This window comes from Antechinus flavipes, chromosome 2, assembly GCF_016432865.1.
Source record: "Antechinus flavipes isolate AdamAnt ecotype Samford, QLD, Australia chromosome 2, AdamAnt_v2, whole genome shotgun sequence".
Classification (NCBI taxonomy): Eukaryota; Metazoa; Chordata; class Mammalia; order Dasyuromorphia; family Dasyuridae; genus Antechinus; species Antechinus flavipes.
Genome location: NC_067399.1, coordinates 619,464,359 through 619,485,922, shown reverse-complemented (window position 1 = coordinate 619,485,922; position 21,564 = coordinate 619,464,359). Strand labels below are relative to the sequence as shown.

The window sequence follows — 21,564 nt, the reverse complement described above, 5'->3', positions numbered from 1 at the left end:
CTCCCAAAGGTTGACGACTCCTTCTGGAGGCACACCTAAGGGAGGTGTGAATTTACAAAGTTACAAAGTTTGATTTGTGAATCTCCCTTACTTGTGAACTCCAATGAATACTGGTGTGAACACAAACATCGTATCAGTTAGTTCTACTTAGTACCTTGTTTCAGGTTCTGGCCCAAAACATCTCCTACTTAACAGTTTGTAAAGATTCCAACAGATGATACAAGGAGACTGAGAGGCCATTGTTTTGTCTGACCTGTCTCCTCTTCCCTCTACCTCCACTTTATCTCATTCCTAGTCTGCAACACCTGTGTCACCAAATGTTGCCCTACAGCTTCTTCAGATGTTATGATCCACAGCTGTGGAGGCTCTCTGGGAATTGACCTTCACTTAATCTACATTTATTTGGTAAAGAATGTTTTGTAATTGTATTAATAAAGTTCCTAAATATTTTATATTATAGTTACTCTAAACTGAATTTCTCTTCTTGCTGGATTTAGTAGGTAATATACAGAGGTGCTGATATTTTTGTGTGTTTATATTCTGCAACTTTGCTGAAGTTGTTAATCATTTTGGTAACTTTTTTAGTTGACTTTCCTAAGTAATTATATCATCTACAGAAAGTGATTTTTTTTCCTCCCTTCCCCTCTTGTTCCCTCCCCTGTTATTTAAATGTTAAATATCTGAGGCCAGATTTGAAGTCAGGTCTTCCTGACTTCAGGGCTGGTGCTCTATCCATTGAGCCACCTAGCTGCCCCACCTGTTCTTTCTTTAATTTTTTTTCTTATTTTATTGCTTTTGCTAGCATTTATGGTACAATATTGAATAATTATGGTGATAATAAACATCCTTACTTTCACTGTTGAAGTTTTTCCAAGCTTCTAACTTACCTCATAGATAATGTTGGCTCTTGATTTTATTTGATCGCGTCTACTTATCATTTTAAGGAAAACCCTATTTATTCCTATACTTTCTGTTTGTTTTGTTTGAGGAGTTTACAAGAATGGCTGTTGTGTTTTGTAAAAAGCTATTTCTGCAACTGTTGAAATAATTGTGGGGGATTTTTTTGTTGTTGTTTTTTCTTTTAATATTAACAGTTTTGCTTATTCTTTTCCAAATATTGAACCGACTTTACATTCCTGGTGTAAATGCAGGCAGGTTATACTTTATGATCTTTGTGATATATTACTGTAATCTTCTTGTCAGTATTTTATTTATAATTTTTATTTCAGTATTCATTAACGCAAGTTTTCTCATTCATTGCTTTTTGTGTTTTCTAGATTAAGAAACTGAATAAGCAATCTTGTGATAAATGAGTCTAAAGTAATAAGCTCTAAGGAACTAAGACTATTGAGTAATTTATTAATTTTAGTAATCCACTTAGTGATATTTGTTGTATCTGCTAAGTAATCTTTTTTTTCTTATTATTTCATTATTTTGCCATGTTTCAGGTAGCTAGCTTAAAATTGATCAAATTGACTACTTGGTCTCAACTCCATGGAATAAGATACCCTTTTCAGGATTTGCTGATCACCAGAGATCTCCCCATCATGCTGTTTAATTCAATCTTGAGCATACTCAGAACATTCCCAAAGCTCTCAGCCTCTTTCCCCTTTGACTGTATGGTGGGACACTAAACGCTCCACAGAGTTCATTTATAATGGGCTGAAGCTGGATTTTATAGCTCACTGTACTTTTCAGCAGCAGCTCTTCTTGGTCTCACCTCTATAGAACAAGATGCCATGTATTAAATGTATTAAATCCCTGCTATGGGCCAGGCACTGAGGATACAAAAAAGAGGGGAAAAAACTAGTTTCTGCCCTTTGAAAGCTTGCTATCTAATGGGGAAATGCAGTACACAAAAAGAAAGCTAGAAGGAGGATGGTGTCAGAGGGTACTTCGTACTAGAACATAATGTTCTGAGTTAAAACCAGGCAGAGCAGCCCGTGAAGAGATAATGTAAGAGCAAAGGCACTAACATTAAGGATAATTGAGAAAAGCTGCTTGTGAAAGGTTAGACTTTAGCTGAGATCTGAAGCTGGGGAAGGTGGGAGGCAGAGATAAATAGGAGAGCTCTTCAGGCATGGAAGACAGCCATTGAAAATTCACAGATGACAGAGGTTGGTGGCCTAAATGAAAATCAGTAAGGAGACCAATGTCTTTGGATCATGAAATAGTACATGGAAGAGAGGAAGGTATAAAAAATCTGAAAAGCTAGAAGGGGGCCAGATTAGGAAGAACTTTAAACGTCAGACAGGATTTTATGTTTAATTCTGGAGGTACTAAAGATTGTTAGAGGATGAGTTGAACTGGCCTACATTGGAAATCGAGCAAATCAGAGTTATTCCAGCCAAGATAGTAGATACTTTATCTCAAAAAATAAACCAAAAGACTGATAGTAGTGAAATTAGGGAATGGAGAAGATTTACAAGGGGAAAATGTCATCAGCATTTAGCATGGTAGACAGCTAATAAAATAAGTGCATATAGAATTTAACTGAAATATATAATATAAAGTTAATTGATGTCCATTATTGTGCCCATTATTTCTTATTTTGATCTGTAGTAGTTTACTCTTCAGAAATTATTGGTAATTGTTGAAGGGGTTGTGAAAAGTACATTGTTATTGGAATTGTATGTTGATCTTTCTGGAAAGCAATTTGAAATTATGTTAAAATTGACTAAAATCGCCAGTTAAACACTTCTTATGTGCCAAGCATTTTGCTAAGCACTAGAGACAAGTTAAAGAAATTCAGTCCTTAATTTGGAGGAGCTTATATTCTAATGGGGGAAACAACATCAACATATATAGCATATGCAAAGAAACACATTGCAGTGGAGGGGATGGCAATAGTAGCTGAGAAGACCAGGAAAAGCCTTCTCATAGAGGAAATACATAAGCCCCTTTCAGAAAAGAAATTCTTGTTCAAGTAAAGTTGTACAGGTATGGACCATCATGCCCCAAAATTTGTCATTCAACCTTTCTTTGAAGACCTCTAATGAAAAGGAACTTAAGATCTTTTAAAGCAGCTTATTATACTTTAATATAAATATAATTAGTTTTCCTTGGATTCTGGTTGGGATAAGGTACCTTTTAACTATTATATTCATAAATTCCAAGTTACTTTTTTCTTTCAGTTTTTGTTTGGATTTATTAGATTGAAAATAAAATTTTAATGAATTTACAATGATTACAAAATAAATACCAAAGAAGTCAAAGTATTGTTATAGCTTTTAATTGCCTTACTCCATCTGTATTTTACATGTAGTAGATTTAAGTCTATTTAGTTTTTCTGTTGAGATCTGAAGTGACCAAACATCTGACTACTGAAAAAAACTGACTTCAGAAATATTCTTATAAGGCAGAGACATGAAGTATCAGTGTTTAATGTGTAAACCCTTGTAATTATCTGGTCGATGTATTAGAAATTAATTTAGAGTATTTTTTTCAGATGATTTTGCTAAAAGTAAAATTTTATTGGTAATTTTTAGTACCTGGCTTAAACAAAACACTTTTAAGAACACAGTAATGTTTTATCACCACTTAATCTTATTTCACTTTTATTTACAGAAATTGAAAATAACTGAATGATTTGAAGAGGTGTGGGATCAATGACTGAGATACCGAGCTCCTAAAGGAAAATTACATGTGAAACGGTAATATGGGTACTTGGGCAACAGCAAAATGAAGGGAGGAATTGTTCTTTTAAGTAGAAAACTAAGCTTAAATAAATTTTGTTGCAGACTGTTCATGATAAAGATAAAACACAGATTGTTGTCATAAAAGCAATATGTTATTAATGAAATTATCACAAATGAGACCAAATAGAAGCAATTCTTTTGTAAATTTATCAAAAGGCTACTTATTTTTTAATGTTGTTACATAATGATTATTATCATTTATGTCATCACTTACATACACAGAACTCTATGATTTCCTTTGCCCATTTTGTCAGGGACTGAGATATTATACCTAAGTAGAGACTCATGCAGGAAGGAACATGACGTGGGCTTTAACTGACAGGAATTTTCTCAACATTGACCCTTGCAAAATCTTTTGTTGCAAATTTTCCCCATCTTCCCACCACCCCCTCTGCTAGCTGGCAAGTAATCCAATATGTGTTAAATATGTTAAAATACATGTTAAATCCAATGTATGTATACACATTTATCCAGTTATCTTACTGCATAAAAAAATTTAGATCAAGTAGAAAGACTGAGAAAGAAAACACAATGTAAGCAAATAACAGAGTGAGAATGCTATGTTGTGGCCTACACTCTTGTTCCCATGGACCTCTCTGGGTATAGATGGGCTCTCTTCATCCCTGAACAAGTAGAACTGATTTGAACCATCTCATTGTTGAAGAGAGCCACGTTCATCAAAATTGATCTTCTTATAGTCTTGTTGTTGTCATGTATAACAATCTCCTGGTTCTGCTCATTTCACTTAGCATCAGTTCATGTAGGTGTCTCCAGGCCTCTCTGAAATCATCCTTTTGGTTATTTCTTACAGAACAATAATTAATATTCCATAACATTCATATACCACAATTTATTCAGCCATTCTCCAATTAATAGGCATCCACTCAGTTTCCAGTTTCTTGTCACTATAAAGAGGGCTGCCAGTAGAGTGATATTTTCAAAACTATTTGTGATAACAGAAATAGTCTGGAGATTAAAAGACTAGATATTAGACTAGTAGTCTAAATGCGAAGAAATAAATTTTATAGGGAGAATATGAAGAAAAAACTGAACATAAATTATTTTGTAGTTAAAAGCAATAAGACTTTCCATCAGATTGACTATTTTGGATCAGGTGCAAAACAAACAAACAAACAAACAAAAACCATTCGCAATTATGAAGTTACAGGTTTCTGTGACTTCCTATCATCGATCTGGCCCTCAGTGATCCTCAAGCTCAGCTCCCTCATTTTATAGATGAGGGACCTGGAGTCCTACAAGACGCAACGATTTGCTCAGTTATCTAAGTAGCAAGAATTGAGATGGAGTTTGATTCCTGTTCCTCTGACTCTAGAGCCAGAATTTCAGGTTGATTTGTGTTTTCACAGTACTTCTAGTTCTTCTTCTCTCAGTTGTCAGTTCTTGATGCTCTTAGTATTTCATCCTACTCTGCTGCCTTATTTTCTCACATAATTAATACATATTGTCAGAATTCATGCATTTCCTACAAAATGAAGTGTTTTGGTTTTACAATACTTTACCTCCAGGTTCCTGTTGTATTCCATCTGTTTGATGTTAGTATAATTTTACCTGTGGAATTGATAGAAAGTTATTATCAATGCATTTAACATTTAAAATATTTTCTGCCATTGATTCATATGATACTACATAATCTTTTTTTAATCAGGAGCAAGAAAGTGTACAACTATTCTTGCCTATATTCTTATACACTAAAGGAATATGAAATTACTTGAAATTCTTATGTACTCTAAAGCAATGATATTTTGCTATTATTAATTAATGTATGTATAAATGAAAGGTCAACAATGTTTCAGATCTAAACTTCAAAATGAAGTTAGTTTAAAATTTTAGTTTAAAAAACAAATTTTGCCCTTTTTGTTGTTCATTCAATTACTATTTAAACTAGTGGTCTGTGGCCACTAGTTTGTGTAAATTTTTTGCTAGGGTAGGTGTGTTTTTTCGTCTTAAGTAAGATAACTATATAAATGTGTATCTCTTTTTGCCCTACTACTCTAAAATTCTTACCACTGTTATTTGAAGAAACGGGAAACTATTCAGTCTAATCTTTTTGGTACTTGCTACAGCAAATATAGAGGAATTTTTACTTCATTATTTCAGTTGTATTCTTCAGTATTCCTTATTCAAAACTTCAAGTGACAAATGTGTCCTCTTTCCAATATCAGTATTTCTAAGCATTGTGGCATTTATTAGGCAATTAAGTTGTTAAGTCATTTCAGTCATGTCTGTCTCTTCTTGACCCCTTGTTAAGTCATTTCAGTCATGTCTGTCTCTTCTTGACCCCTTTTGAGAGAACCCCAAAGGGCAAGAGTGCTGAATTTGCCAATTCTTTTTCCAGTTCATTTTACAAATGAGGAAACTGGGGTAAACTGGGTTCAGTGATTTGGCCAGGGTCACCCAGTTAGGAGGTGCCTTAGTCTGAATTTGAACTCAAGTCTTTCTGATTCCAGACCTGACATTCTTTCCACTGCACCACTTAGCAGCCCTTGCACTTAAGTGCCTGCTTTGGGAAGACACTGTTTTAGATACTCTAGGATTCAAAGACAAATCTAAAACGAGCCTCAGCCTCTAGGAGCTTTTGTGAACACAAGATAATTTAAGGAAGGAGAGACAACTGACAGATCTAAAAAAAAAAAGGCTTTGGATGAAGTTTACCTGCGTTGAGCCTGAAAGGAATTCAAGTGGAAAATTCATGACACTGCTGAGATCAAATTGGGTCGTGGAGCCACCTATAGCCTCAATCCACTCTGTACCTCTGTGTATGGAATGGTGGGAGGCCTGGAACCTTGTTGATCTCAGTTTCATGTCCCTTTATTGCCTTGGGCATGCAGGTGGAGCCTTTGTCCTATTTTATCATCTCATAGAAACCAAGTAGTCAGTAGATTCTCTTGACATCCCTTTTGACATCTTTGTTATAGTTGCGTAATTTAACTAGACTTTCTTTGTGGGAATCAAGAGTTTGGAATTTCCACATAGAGTTAACACTTAGGTCCTTTATGGCACGCAGAGAGCCAAATATGTCACCTATTGGGCACAGCCAAGTGGATTTGGGGGCAAGATATTGATGATAAGTGGGGATGTACAAAAGTTGTTTTGTATATCAGAGGCAATCCACAAATTCAAGTTTTAAAATGGCAAGACAACAAAAAAAAATAGATGGACTACTTTAGCCCGATCTGTTCTAAGTAGCACATCCTATTATCTCCAGTGAAAGCATTAGGGCTAGTTTACTTTTAGATTTCCTGCTTCCTTTCCTGTTCCAAATGTATCACTAGCAGAGTTCTGGAAGTGAGGATGAGGATAGAACATCATCTCAAAAATGAAGCCTTTTTTTGAATGAAGAATACTCCAGAAGTTCAACTCTAGGTTGAAGTCCTGCAGAGATACTTCAGAATTATCACCATTTAACTGTGTCACCAGAATTATAGAAGTTCAATAGCCTTGAGGTTTTCCAAGATGCAGCCACAGTATTGGAAGTAATGAAAAAACCTACACCAACCTATAACCTCAAATCAAGGCATATCAATGTCTTAACTTATAGAGTTCTAAAGCCTCCTTTTCTTGTGGGCAGAGTTGCTCTTTTTAGGAACCAACTCATGTACAAGATTTCATAGGCTCATTCTACATGTTTCTCATCTACCTTTCAGTTGACCATAAGCAAGCTATCTCCTATTCATAGTTCTGCTGAGGATAATCTATTTCAGATGGTGACTGGCTCTTTAAAATTTTTAGGAACACTTGAAAATTTCCACTATTGGAAGACCAATTCTGTAATGATTCAGATTTGGTAAGAATAATTTGTCAATTCAAAGAAAACAGAAAGGAACTTAGCACCTCTTTTGTGGTAGAAAAGAATTGGAATTTGAAGGGATACCCATCAGTTGGAGAATGGTATTATGATATGTTGTGGTATATGACTGCTAAAAGAAATAACAAGATGGCTTCATAAAAAAACCTGGTAAGACTGCTATAAATTGATGCAAAGTGAATTGAACAGAATAAGAATATTGTACTCAGTAACTTTAATATTGTAATGATGACCAACTGTGAAAGACTTAACTATACCGATCAAGACAATTCCAAAGGACTCAAGATGAAAGATTCTGTTTTCCTCTAAAGAGAAAACTGTTGAACTCCAAGTGCAGTTTGAAGCACATTCTTTTCAAAACTTCTTTATTTTTCTTGCTTTTTTTTTTATTTTTTGATGATGTGAATAATAGGGAAATGTTTGCATGACTTCATGTGTAATTGATATCACATTGCTTGCTTGTTTAGTGGTGGGGTGGAGTTTGGAACTCAATGTTTTTAAAACAAATATTAAAAACAAACAGCTTCTTAAAGTATAATCAATCACAACTAATCACTGATCTATAGAATTAAAGGGAATAAATAAATCTAAGTAGACTCTGTTCTCCACATTTATTCAAAATAAAGATTCATTTAGTAGTTGTTTTCTTAGGTAAAGAATGCTCACCTATTTTCCAGTTTAACTAACATCATCTTCCCAGGGAACTCTGCTACTCTAGAATAAAGACACTAGTGTAGGGATCTACCTCCTGATCCCTTTGCCCGGAGAAAAGAGCAAGTAACCTAATAAGAAATGTCTGTTGGAATTGGAGACAATAGCTGTCTATGAGGGACGTTATCTTATGTAAAAGATATCAGCTCTTTGCTAATAGCTTGAAGCAGCATGCAATGTGATCTGTACAGCCCTCTTATTAAATAAAGTGGACTTTTCTCTTTGGAACCTACATACAACTCATTTCTCTTTCTTGCCTCTCCCTCCAAACTCTCTTCATGCTAACTTCCATAGAACTGTAGAATACCACCAAAGTCACCCAGTCTTGAAATCTACATATCATCTTCAGCTCTTCATCCCCTCCCACATTGACTCTTTTTGGTAAATCCTCTTAGCATCACTTGTAAATGTGTCCTTCTCTCATCTAGTCCTGCCATCACTTTGGTGAAGTCCCTGGTCAACTCAAACTTGGCCTATTATAATAGGCTGCTAGTGAAGCTTCCTGTGTCAGGTCTCTCTTTCTTATAGTCCATCCTTCCAAAAATGCTGGACTGACCATATTTCCCCTCATCTAATAAACATGAATGGCTCTCTGTTACTTTCAAGATCAAATATAAAATCTTCTGTTCAGATTTTAAAGCTCTTCATACCCTAATCCTTTGTACCTTTCCAGTCTTTTGATATTCCCTTCCATATACTCTTTGATCTAGTGACACTGGCCTCTTTGCTGTTCCTTACAATACTCCATCTTCTGACTATCTCTTCAATGGATGTCGTCTATGCCAGAAATTCTCTTCTCATCTGTGCCTCCTGGTGGTGCCAGCTAAAGTTATACATTCTTTAAGATGTTTCAGTTCCTTTTTAATGCCAATGCTTTTCCCCCTGAGATTATTTATAGTTTTTCTTGTCTGTATCTTGCTTACACATGATCATTTACATGTCTTCTCCATTAAACTGTGAATTCCTTGAAAATAGGGCTTATCTTTTGCCTTTCTTTGTATCATTAGCATTTCACACAGTGTTTAGAAATGTCTTTACAACTAGAATATAGTTTAATTTTTTTTTAATCATAGCTTTTTATTTACAAAACATATGCATGGGTAATTTTTCAACATTGACCCTTACCAAAACCTTCTGTTCCAAATTTTCCCCTCCTTCTCCCCACCTCCTCCTCTAGATGGCATGTAGTCCAATACATGTTAAATATGTTTAAATATATCTTAAGTCCAATATATGTATGCATATTTATACAGTTATCTTGCTGCACAAGAAAAATCGGATCTAGATAGAAAGAAAAAAATCTGAGAAGGAAAATAAAAATGCAAGCCAACAAAAACAAGAAAGTGGAAATGCTATGTTGTGGTCCACACTCGGCTCCCACAATCCTTTCTTTAGGTATAGTTAGCTGACTCTCTTCATTACTGAACAATTGGAACTGGTTTGAATCATCTCGTTGTTGAAGAGAGCCACGTCCCTCAGAATTGATCTTTGTATTGTCTTGTTGTTGCTGTGTATAACAATCTCCTGATTATGCTCCTTTCACTCATTATCAGTTCATATAAGTCTCTCCAGGTCTCTCTGAAGTCATCCCGTTGGTCATTTCTTATAGAACAATAATATAGAATATAATTTAATTCAAAAAACATAGTAGGTATTTGACGATTAAGCCATTGGCATTATCTTTAAAAGGTGAATTTGAAAGACAAGGATCCTCTTCTGTTTTATGCTTTTACATCCAGATTCCAAACTTGGGGTGGGAAGGAGCTTCATTAAGGATCTGATATATTTGGAAAATTGAATCAAATTAAATGGAAATGCTGGGGGTTTTAAAAATATTTTTGATGGGTTTTCAAATTGTGAAGTGTAGGACATCTTATTCCAAAATTAAATCAGTTATTTTTTATACTAGAGAACAAACAATTACAGCAGAATATTTGTCACTGAATCATTTTCTTCTGACATTTCCCTAGCTCTTCTAAAATGTACTTTGTAGTTAATTTACTGGTAAAATGAATTAATGGTAATTATATGTGAGATTAATTGAAATTAATAGAATCACTCTTTGAGGTCCATCTGGGACATCTCTATTTCACTGGATTTAGTTTTTGTTTCTTTGTTGCATTAGGAAATATTCTGATGATAATGGAATTCTCTCTACAAATTTTTCTTTTGGACATGGTGACCTAATGTTCATTTAACTAAATCAACATAAGAAATACAATAAAACCCAGTTTATCAGGAACTCTCCAGGAATGAGTTGTTCTGTTTAGCTAAGAGTTTAATCTTAACTCCATAGTATTGAAAGGTAGAACAAGTGTCTTTTCTCCCACACGTAACTTTGAAAGTACACGTGTACAAAGTAGACTCATGCTTTTCCTTTTCAGGCTTTCACCTCTGTAGTCAGTATCTACTGCCAGTACTGGCCCTTCCCCATCACTGTTACTGCTCTCATGCTGTTCTTCAAATATTGATGGCATAAATAATTAAAGTACAAAGCAAGATATTTATAAGAATAGGTTTACTTGGCTCATAATGATACAATTTGTTGAACACAAAGCAAGGATATATGTTGAGTTCTAGTTTTAACACTAATCCCTTCTTATTTCTCTTCCTGTTCCCTTTCCCTGAAATCAGGGTGGACACAGCTTAATGCCCCTGTTGCAGTGAATGTTTTTACTTGGGGAGGTTGGGAGGAAAGAGCATATCCAGATACCTTATCTTAAGGGAAAAGCTTTGCTGTGTGCATGAAACATTCTCCATTTCAAGCAAAACAGACAGATCTTATAGATAAACTGCACGCAAGTCATATAAAGATTATCTGTCTCTCAGATGGACACTGTTTCCCAGAAGACTACAGAGGATCCCAAAATCTGAACACTAATATGTAGGAAATAATACAAGCAAACTGCCCAGACTGTTTGAACACAGAAAGTAAAGTGCCAGTCAAAAATATCCAGTTTACCTCCATTGGGGGAAAAAAATTTTAGTGTGTGAATTCTAAGATTCATTGTGATTGTTTAACTATTCCATTAACAAACAAGAAATACTATAAGTAATAAAGATATAAAAGAAAGAAAATTTGAATAACACAAAAAACCAGGAGGCAATGGAATATGTTCTGAAGAGCAAAAGTGCTCAAGATATAACTCAGGGTGATTTACCTTACACATTAGAGTCTATTATTAGAGTCATTCAATAAAGAGTCATTCTTTGCATTCCTACAATGAAAACTAGACCTAAAAAAGATACTTGCTTTTTAAATACTCCAGACAACAGAACTACAAGAAAGTAAAACAAGTGTAATAACAAAAGAACTGCCATGAAAACATTAACGTATTTCTTTTTGAAAGTACACAAGGAGACAAAAGTAAAAGCAGAAGTCAATAAGAGGTGATAAAGAAACAAACTCGAAACATTATAGACTAAACCTCATAATATCCTGCCTACATGAGAATCAGTGTTTTTAGGAGAATTAAATTACAGAATGAGAGGGCTCACATAAAACAGGAATGAATGCACCTTGACCAAAGTCAAAGGTAAAAAAAGAAGGGAAAATAACCCCTTGGGTCTCTCAGTAAGGAGAGAACCTACAGGAGAATGGTTGAGGAGATTTTAAAAGAGCAAAATGTGAGAAACCTTGTTTTAAAAGTGGGAGAGAATCCTACTAAAGAACATTCCCAGTGAAGAAAAGAAATAGTTGAGAAATGAAGATGAAGTAGATATGTTCTGAAAGATTTTAGTGCTTAGATTTGATACTTCTAATCCTGCTCAAAAGAATGTTACTCAGAGTTCCTGGGTGCACTGGAGCCCCCAAAAGCACTCAGAGAGGAAATTTCATAGCAAATGGAGGGAATTTATCATAAAGTGGGCAAAGGACAATAATGAACTGCACAGTCAGGGATGGGAAAATTCCTTCCAGGGGACAATATTTCTGTCCTCTCTATTCTTTCTACTTCGTTTTCCATGAATAGTTTTGTTCAACTTGTTCTCTAGGGGACAACATGTATCCCCCTGAAGTATAAATTCATCATCTGAAATCTCATCACCATAAAATTTTGATACCAACACTTTCTTAACTCACCCTCACTTGCCTCTCCTCTTTGATTGGAGAGCGGAAGCATTAAACTCCTCAAAGTCTTCCTTTATAGAGGGCTTATTATCTCCATTTTCCATTAGTAATTCTGCTTAGACTCCACAGCATTCTTCTCTCTTCCCCTTTTTGGCTTCCTTTTTTGTATTATCTACTTCCATTAGGTTAGAAAAAGCTCTTTGTGGATAGGGGACTCTTTTTATTTGTATCCCCAGCATTTAGCACAGTTTAGGATACTTAGTAGCTGGTTAACAAATATTTTTAATTGAATCTTCACCCAAGAAATTGTTATTTCTAAAATTAAGGCACAACAGTAATCATACAAAAAAGAAAATGGGGAGGAACAGTGAATTAAGACAGAAACAAACACTAGAAGAGGGAAGTCGAAATAGATACCTTTAGAAGTTTGAGAAATACAGAAACTAAAGAAGGAATGAGTAAATATAGTGGCTATAAATTAAAGAATAAAATCCTAAAATAGAAAGATAAAGAATGAGCCAAAGAAATCATTTCTCTGTAGAAAAAGGTTAACAGAAAATAAAAATTTAAAACTAACCAAACATATTAGAAGAGAAGAAGGGAATTTTACTGGTAAGTAATCTTGAAGGAGGGGGAAAAAATAGAATGAATTAGATATCTAGATAAAGGGAAGAAAGAAAAAGGAGTTAATAAGTTGAATAAGACTCCAAAACTAGGAAAAAATAGGAAGGAGGCAGTTGAAGTTGAGGACGGGATCTGGTAGGAACAGGAATACCTTAAAGAAGATTAAGCTAAAAATAACTGAAGGGATCAAATACTGTCAAGCAGAAAAAGAGAGGTAATTTTCAAAAATATAGACAAATGAAGGAATTTTAACTCATAATTTTGAATGTTCCTGAATTTAATAGTCCAATAAAAAAGAGAAAATGGCAGATTGAACAAGAACATAAAATCCCACAGTCTTTTAGTTAAAAGAAATTTTCCCTTAAAAAGAAAAACATAGAATATAACTGGGGTGGGAGGAGGGGAATCAGTGTTACTATGCCTTAGTCAAGTACTAAAGCCTAAAAGCAGGAATTGTAGTCATGTTTTTTGATGAAGTAAAAGCAACAACAACAGCAAAATCACAGTATTAAGAGATAAAAGAACAAAATTACATTATGCAGAAAAAAAACAGTAAGCAACAGATCAGTGTCCATAATTAAAGTATATGCTCCAAATGCCTTGGCAACAAAATTCGCAAAATTAAAAGTTGACTGAGTAACAAGAAGACAGGTAGTAATAAAATATTGCAAAGAGCTCTCAGTGTCCCTCAATTTTGGATTAATCAAACAAAAGAAACAAGAGTTAAAAGATCTATGGACTCTTCTAAATGGGATTGCTAAAGAATATGTGTATTTTTCAGCACCAGATAGAACTTTTACAAAAATTGACCATATATTAGGGCATAGAGATATTATAAACAAATGTAAAAAAAAATAGAAATCACAAGCACAACCTTTTAAAAATCTAGGAGGCAATAATAGAAAGGGAAATCCTATTTCAATTAAAACCAAAATGCATAAACTATATGGGGCTCATTCTACCAAAACATATAAAATACACATATATTTATAAAGGCATATTCTGTGCTTATGGCTGACTTATGCTAATATAATAAAAATGACAATCTTGTCAAAGTGTTGTACAATTCTGTTACCATACTAATCAGTTATTAGGAAAATTGTTATAGAACTTGATGAAATAATAACATTGATTTAGAAATATTAAAGATCTAGAATATTAAAGGAAATAATGAAAAGATATAGGGACAAGTAGCACTTCTAGACTTCAAATTATTATATGCAATATTTATTAAAGCTATCTGATGTTGATTTAGAAATAGAAAGATAAATCAGTGAAACAGACTAGACAAGGAAAAATCAGAAACAAGATAAACCAACCCAATGTCTAAAAATTCAGAAAACATTAATTACTTTGGGAAAATATTTCCTATGTGATAAAAAAAACTCTTGGGAAAACTGGAAAGCAGTCTTGACAAAAACTAAGCTTAGTTCAGTGATTTATATCATTCTATAATGCGTTATGAATCTTTAAAAGATGATGAGTATAGAGAAACATGAAAAAATCCATACGAACTGACGCAGAGCCAAAAGTAAGCAGAGCCAAAAAAAACCAATGTAGACAATAAAAACTAACATGATCTAACCAACTGGAAAAATATTAAATTCTCTTGGATTGGGCGAGCAAATATAATGATGACAATACTACCTAAATTAATCTATTTATTTAGCGCTATACCAATCAGACTCCCAAAAAACTACTTTGATGAACTAGAAAAAATAACAACAAAGTTCATATGGAAAAACAAAAGGTCAAGAATTTCAGTGGAATTAATGAAAAAAAAAATCAAATGAAGGTGGCCTAGCTGTACCAGATCTAAAATTATATTATAAAGCAGCAGTTACTAAAACCATCTGGTATTGGCTAAGAAATAGACTAGTTGATCAATGGAATAGGTTAGGTTCAAAGGACAAAACAGCCAATAACTTTAATAATATAGTGTTTGACAAACCCAAAGACACCAGTTTCTGGGATAAGAATGCATTATTTGACAAAAATTGCTGGGAAAATTGGAAATCAGTATGGCAGAAACTAGGCATTGACCCACACTTAACACCATACACCAAGATAAGGTCAAAATGGGTTCATGACCTTGATAAAGAATGAGATTATAAATAAATTGGAAGAACATAGGATAGTTTACCTCGCAGACCTGTGGAAGAGAGGAATTTATGACCAAAGAAGAACTAGAGATCACTATTGACCACAAAATAGAAAATTTTGATTATATCAAATTGAAAAGTTTTTGTACAAACAAAACAAATGCAGACAAGATTAGAAGGGAAACAATAAACTGGGAAAACATTTTTACAATCAAAGGTTCTGGTAAAGGCCTCATTTCCAAAATATATAGAGAATTGACTCTAATCTATAAGAAATCAAACCATTCTCCAATTGATAAATGGTCAAAGGATATGAACAGACAATTCTCAGACGAAGAAATTGAAACTATTTATAGACATATGAAAATATGCTCCAGATCATTATTAATCAGAGAAGTGCAAATTAAGACAATTCTGAGATACCACTACACACCTGTCAGATTGGCTAGAGTGACAGGGAAAGATAATGTGGAATGTTGGAGGGGATGTGGGAAAACAGGGACACTGATACATTGTTGGTGGAATTGTGAACACATCCAGCCATTCTGGAGAGCAATTTGGAACTATGCTCAAAAAGTTATCAAACTGTGCATACCCTTTGATCCAGCAGTGTTTCTACTGGGCTTATACCCCAAAGAGATACTAAAGAAAGGAAAGGGACCTGTATGTGCCAAAATGTTTGTGGCAGGTCTCTTTGTAGTGGCTAGAAGCTGGAAAATGAAAGGATGTCCATCAATTGGAGAATGGTTGAGTAAATTGTGGTATGTGAAGGTTATGGAATATTATTGTTCTGTAAGGAATGACCGGCAGGATGAATACAGAGAGGATTGGCGAGACTTACATGAACTGATGCTAAGTGAAACGAGCAGAACCAGGAGATCATTATATACTTCAACAACAATACTATTTGAGGATGTATTCTGATGGAAGTGGATCTCTTCGATAAAGAAAGCTTTAATTGATCAAAGATGGAAAGAAGCAGCTACACCCAAAGAAAGAACACTGGGAGATGAATATAAACTGCTTGCATTTTTGTTTTTCTTCCCAGGTTATTTATACCTTCTGAATTCAATTCTCCCTGTGCAACAAGAAAACTTTGGTTCTGCACACAGATATTGTATCTAGGATATACTGTAACCTATTCAACGTGTAAAGGACTGCTTGCCATCTGGGGGAGGGGGTGGAGGGAGGAGGGAAAAAATCGGAACAGAAGTGAATGCAAGGGATAATGCTGTAAAAAAATCACCCTGGCATGTGTTCTATCAATAAAAAGTTATTAAAAAAAAAAGTAATAGTCAAATGGGAAAATAAATAAATAAATAAAAACTAACGGGAAAGACTAGCTGTACCATGATAACAGGAAATATTATATTGTTATAATTATTAACAAATATCTATTAACAAATTATCCCTGTTAACAAATAGGGATCCAAATAAAAATTGTGAGAAATACCCCCTGAAGATGTGGGAAGCACCAGTACAAAAATAAATAAGATGATGATAGTGGTATGATGATAAAATGTTTCCTTAGTATGTCATGCTTTCATGTTTGTAAAGCATTTTACAAATATCTCATTTTGTCCTCATCACAGCTCTGAGAAATAGGCATTATTCAGTCACTGTGGCAATTCTAGTATATTAACAACAATATGAAAAAAAGTGTTCAAAATTACTAATAATTAGGAAAATGCAAATTCAAGCTACTTTGAGATACCACCTTTCATCCTTCAGCCTGGCAGAGAGTTCACAGAGGGAAAATGACAATTGTTAAATGCACTATGGCAAGAATGGCACCTGAATATACTCTTGGTTTAGTTGTAAAGGGTTGGATCTTGGAAAGTAATTTGGAGCTTTATCCAGATCTCTTTGATCCTGCTATACCATTCGTAGGCTTGTACCCCAAAAAGACAAAGTAAGAGGGGAAAAGAGTATTTACCAAAAAAAAAAACTTTATGTAACAAAAGAATTGGAAAATAAATTGCTGTCTATCATTTGGGCAATGGCTTTGTTTCATGTACACAGCAAATGGTATACGAAATTAGACTATTTTCACTCTGTAGTCTCTTCCAGTAGAATGTGAACTCCTTTGGAGCAGGAACTATTTTTGTCTTTCTCTGAATCTACAGAACGAAGCAAAGTGCTTGGCAGTATAGTAAATACTTACATTTTTGGTGACTGGATTAAATGACCAAATGAATAGTTGCAGGAAAACTTAGGAAGATTTTATGAACAAGTGCACCACCAGAATACTGCAACCAGTAAGGTTTAAGGACTTAGATCATTGCAGGGATTAGTCACTATTCCACAGAACCATATACAAACAAGCTAAATATGGAAAAAAGGAAAAAATTATTAAAGGAGGGAAAGTACTTGGATTAAGAGAGATTAGAAAAGACTTCCTGTAAAAATGGAACTTGAAGGAAGCCAAGGAAGTCAGGAGACACAGTTGAAATGGGAGAGCATTCCATGTATCTGTCCAGACAGTTCTGAGTAGATTCAGTGTCATGTTGATGGAACAGCCAGTTGGCCAGTGTCACTAAATTAAAGAATTATTTCAAGGAGTAAGGTCTAAGAAAACTAGAAAAATAGGAGGGGGTTAGGTTATGAAGGGTTTTAAATACCAAAAAGAGCATTTTGTATTTGATACTGAAAGTGATAGGGAGCCAGTGGAGTTTGAGTAAGCGAAGTGACATGATCAGACCTGTGCTTTAGGAAAATCATTTTAGTAGTGGAATGGGTGATGAATTGAAGCCAGGAGAGACTTGTAGAACGCAGATCCAATAGCAGGTTATTTCAGTAGTCCAAGTGGTGATAGTTAAAGAGGAGAAAAGGGAGTATACACAAGAATTATTCCTAAGGTAAAGTCAGTGGGCCACGACAACAAATTATTATTTTATGGGGTTATTATGGTTATGAGGAATTAGAGTGAGAATTCAAGATAGAACCTGGGGGACTGGAAGGATGGTAATATCCTGAACAGTAATAGAGTAGTTTGAAAGGTATATAGGATATTTGGGGAAAAGATAATGGGTTCTATTTTAGACATTGAGTTTAAAAGATCTACAAAGCATCCAGTTGGAGATGTGAGATTAGAAGACTGCAGAGTGCAAGATAGGTGGTTTTGAGAATTGTTAGCTTAAAGATGATAATTAAATCCATAGGAGCTGATGAGATCTTGCCAAGTGAAGTAATATAAAAGGAGCAGAGAAGATAGGGCAGAGCCCTGCAGGGCAGGTATGGTTAGTGGGCCTGATTTGGATAAAAATCCAGCAGACTAAAAAGGATGGTAAGATAATAGGAGAAGAAATAAAAGAAAATCCTGTCTCAGAAAGTTAGAAAAGATGATGTTTAAGACTATAGCAAGGACAAGAAGAATGAAATTTGAGGAGAGCTTATTGTATTTAGCAATTAAGAGATCCTTGGCAAAATTTGGTTTTGATTGAATGATGACTTTGCAATTCATATTGTAGAAAATGAGAAAAGTAGAAGCTGCATTTATTTTAGATAACCTTCTCAAGGAGTTTAACCACAGAAGGTAGAAGATAAGGGATGATTACAGAGATAAAAGAGTCAAATAAGGGGCTTTTTTGTGGATGGGCAGTTGGGAAGCACACTAGATAAAAAGAGATTGAAGAGAACTAGGAAAATGGAGATGGGATAGTCTACTAGAGGCAATAAGTGTAATAGGATAAGAAGGAATGTAATGAATATTTTTTTAAACCACTTTTTAAATGAAATTGCTCTGAAAACTTTGGTAACCAGCATAATATAGATAATTAATAGATGTGTGTGTGTCTATTACCAATAAATAAGTGTTCAAAATAAATGAACAGTTTTCAAAAAAATATTGTTATATGAAATTATATCAAAGAATACTCCAATCATTAATATCAGAGATATAAATTTAAAAAAATATACCCTAAAGGTGAAACCTCACACGTCACACCCCATAAATGGGCAAGCCTGCCAAAGATGAGAATCGCCAATATTTGAAGGTTTGGGAAAATTAAGCACACATTAAGTAATGCATTGTTTATGGAGCTGTGAATCAGTAAAATCATTTTGGAAAGGAAGTGGATGTTTATAGCCTTTGACCCAGAGCCAGTACTGGGTTTATTATCTCAAGGACACCATTGATAACATTGATAACTTATGGCAGTATTTTTTTGTGACAGAAAAGAATTGGAAACAAAGTAGATGCCCATCAACTGAGAAAAATGGCTTAACAGATTGTGAAACATGAATGTTGTAGAATATAACTGCATGGTAAGAAATTATGTTCTCTGTAGAGTAGCTTGGAAAGACTACATGAACTGACAGAATGAAGTAAACGAAACCAAGAAAACAATATGTACTATAACAGTGTAAACAGAACAGCCCCCCCCCCAAAAAAAATAGTAAAAAGTGAGTATTGTAAAATTATTAAAAAAAAAAAAAAAACATGGCTCCAAAGAATCATCAGAAGACATTCCCATTTCACCTCTTTCTTTGCAGAGGTAGGAGGTCTACAAGGGTAATCAGACTTCTGAAAATGTATTGATCAGTTCTGCTGAGTTTTATTTCCTTCCATCTTAAAAGTGCTATTTGGTAAGTGAGATGATTCTCTGAGAGAGTTTGTAAAGGGGAGATAATTTGGGGAAATTGTGGTGAGAAAAAATTATCGATAGAAATTTATTTTCAAAATTATTTTATAGGCATTTTTGCTTCTTCCTACTGCCCCTTCAGTAAAACAAACAATTCACAAAATATACTTAGACCTGCAAAAACAAGTTCCAAATTGTCCATGTCCATATATATTTCATTCTGTAATTATGTTTATCACTTCTGTGGAAGGGTGTAGGTGGTGTGATTCTTCTAATATTAAGCATAATTCTTAAGTATTTGAAAGTTTTTGTTATAATGTCATGTTATGTAAATTTTTTTTTTGATTCTTCTCACTTTACTAGTAAATATCAAATCAGAGGTCTTTCCAGTTTCTTCTGAAAGAGTATCCATTTTAGTATTTTTTATGGCACAGTTACAGTCCATTAAATTTATATACCATAATTTGTTTAGCCATTCTCCAATAACTTCATACTCCCTTAATTTCCAGTTGGGTCTATTGGAAAAAAAACAGGTGGTAAAAATATTTTTGTACATATGAATCTCCTTCTTTCTGTGATCTCATTGGAGTACATACCCAGTAATAATATAGCTAAATCAACGTGTATCCATCTTTTAGTAACTCTTTGGTTAGTTCTAAATTCTTTTCCTGAATATCTAGACTTGCTTTCTCAAATCTCTTGAAATTTTTTGGATAATTTACATATAATTCATTTTTACTTAGTATGTATCATTATTTTCTAACAGTAGAATGTAAAAATTTTGAAAACAGGCAGTTTTACTTTTCTTTGTGTTTCAAGTCCCTAGCATACTTTTTTGGAAGTAGTAAGCACTAAATTCTTTTCAAAAAATTAAGCTAATTTTAATTGTTGCAGGTAAACTATAAAATCACTGCATCTCTTCTTGAATTCCTCATGAGGTCTACCATTCTAGAAAGGCTTTTTTTTTTTTTTAATTTTTTTTAAAATAACTTTTTATTGACAGAACCCATGTTAGGGCAATTTTTTACAGCATTATCCCTTGCACTCACTTCTGTTCCGATTTTTCCCCTCCCTCCCTTTACCTCCTCCCCCAGATGGCAAGCAGTCCTTTACATGTTAAATAGGTTACAGTATATCCTGGATACAATATATGTGTGCAGAACCGTAGAAAGGCTTTTAATAGTAACCTAGCAATAGTGTGTATCTGTCACTTGAAGAGCAACCTAGCTAAATTCAGCGACTAATTATTAGGTTGGCCTACTAGGTGATGAATTGTTTTGGTTGTCAATGTAAAGAATCATCTCTCAAGTTATGGAATTGAGATACTTATCATTGAACAGAATACCTTTCACCAACCAAATCACAGATTCTTCAACTTCAGAATATGACTTTTTAGTATTTAGCTTAATTTCATTTATATTTTTTAATGTTGAGTTTAAACGTTAAATATAGGGGGATGCATTAATAAGTTCCAGAGTAAAGAATTTAATTACTTTGATAAATGTGTTTAACCTAGTAGAAAAATCATTGATCTACTAAATAAAGTTGAGAAAAAAGGGAAAGGGAAAATAATGTTAAATATATGTATATAATCCTTTACTTTATTAGAATTTTTATTGAAAGTCTCTTTATATTTTTATATAGATTCTTACTATAATTGATTAAATGTTTCCTTGTTGATTTTAATATTACTCAACTTAACAAGGTTAGTTACTACTTTGTAAATGCTGTATTTTATTCTGTTTTTACAGCTTCTGAGTGAATTTTGGATGAAGCCATCAAATTAATTATTGCCATCATGAGCAGGAGCAAGCGTGACAGTAATTTCTATAGTGTAGAGATTGGAGATTCGACATTTACTGTACTGAAACGGTATCAGAATTTAAAACCTATAGGCTCAGGGGCCCAGGGAATAGTGTGGTAAGTTTTGCTTTTAAAAATAACTAAAGAT

The 21,564-nt window shown here is 34.0% G+C and overlaps 1 protein-coding gene across 4 annotated transcripts in view; it reads left to right on the top strand.

Annotated features, from left to right (window-relative positions):
* MAPK8 (mitogen-activated protein kinase 8) overlaps positions 1–21,564 on the top strand; it is a 107,991-nt gene that overhangs the window by 50,170 nt on the left and 36,257 nt on the right. The window contains exons 2-3 of one of the 4 annotated variants that reach the window (XM_051981903.1): positions 3,568–3,653; positions 21,365–21,533. In XM_051981903.1, the coding sequence (XP_051837863.1) occupies positions 21,412–21,533 (122 nt within the window). In that variant the 5' untranslated portion in view covers positions 3,568–3,653; positions 21,365–21,411. Of the gene's footprint in view, positions 1–3,567; positions 3,654–14,869; positions 19,618–21,364; positions 21,534–21,564 lie in introns of those variants that run through there. The other 3 variants (XM_051981901.1, XM_051981905.1, XM_051981902.1) reach the window with 3 other exon arrangements.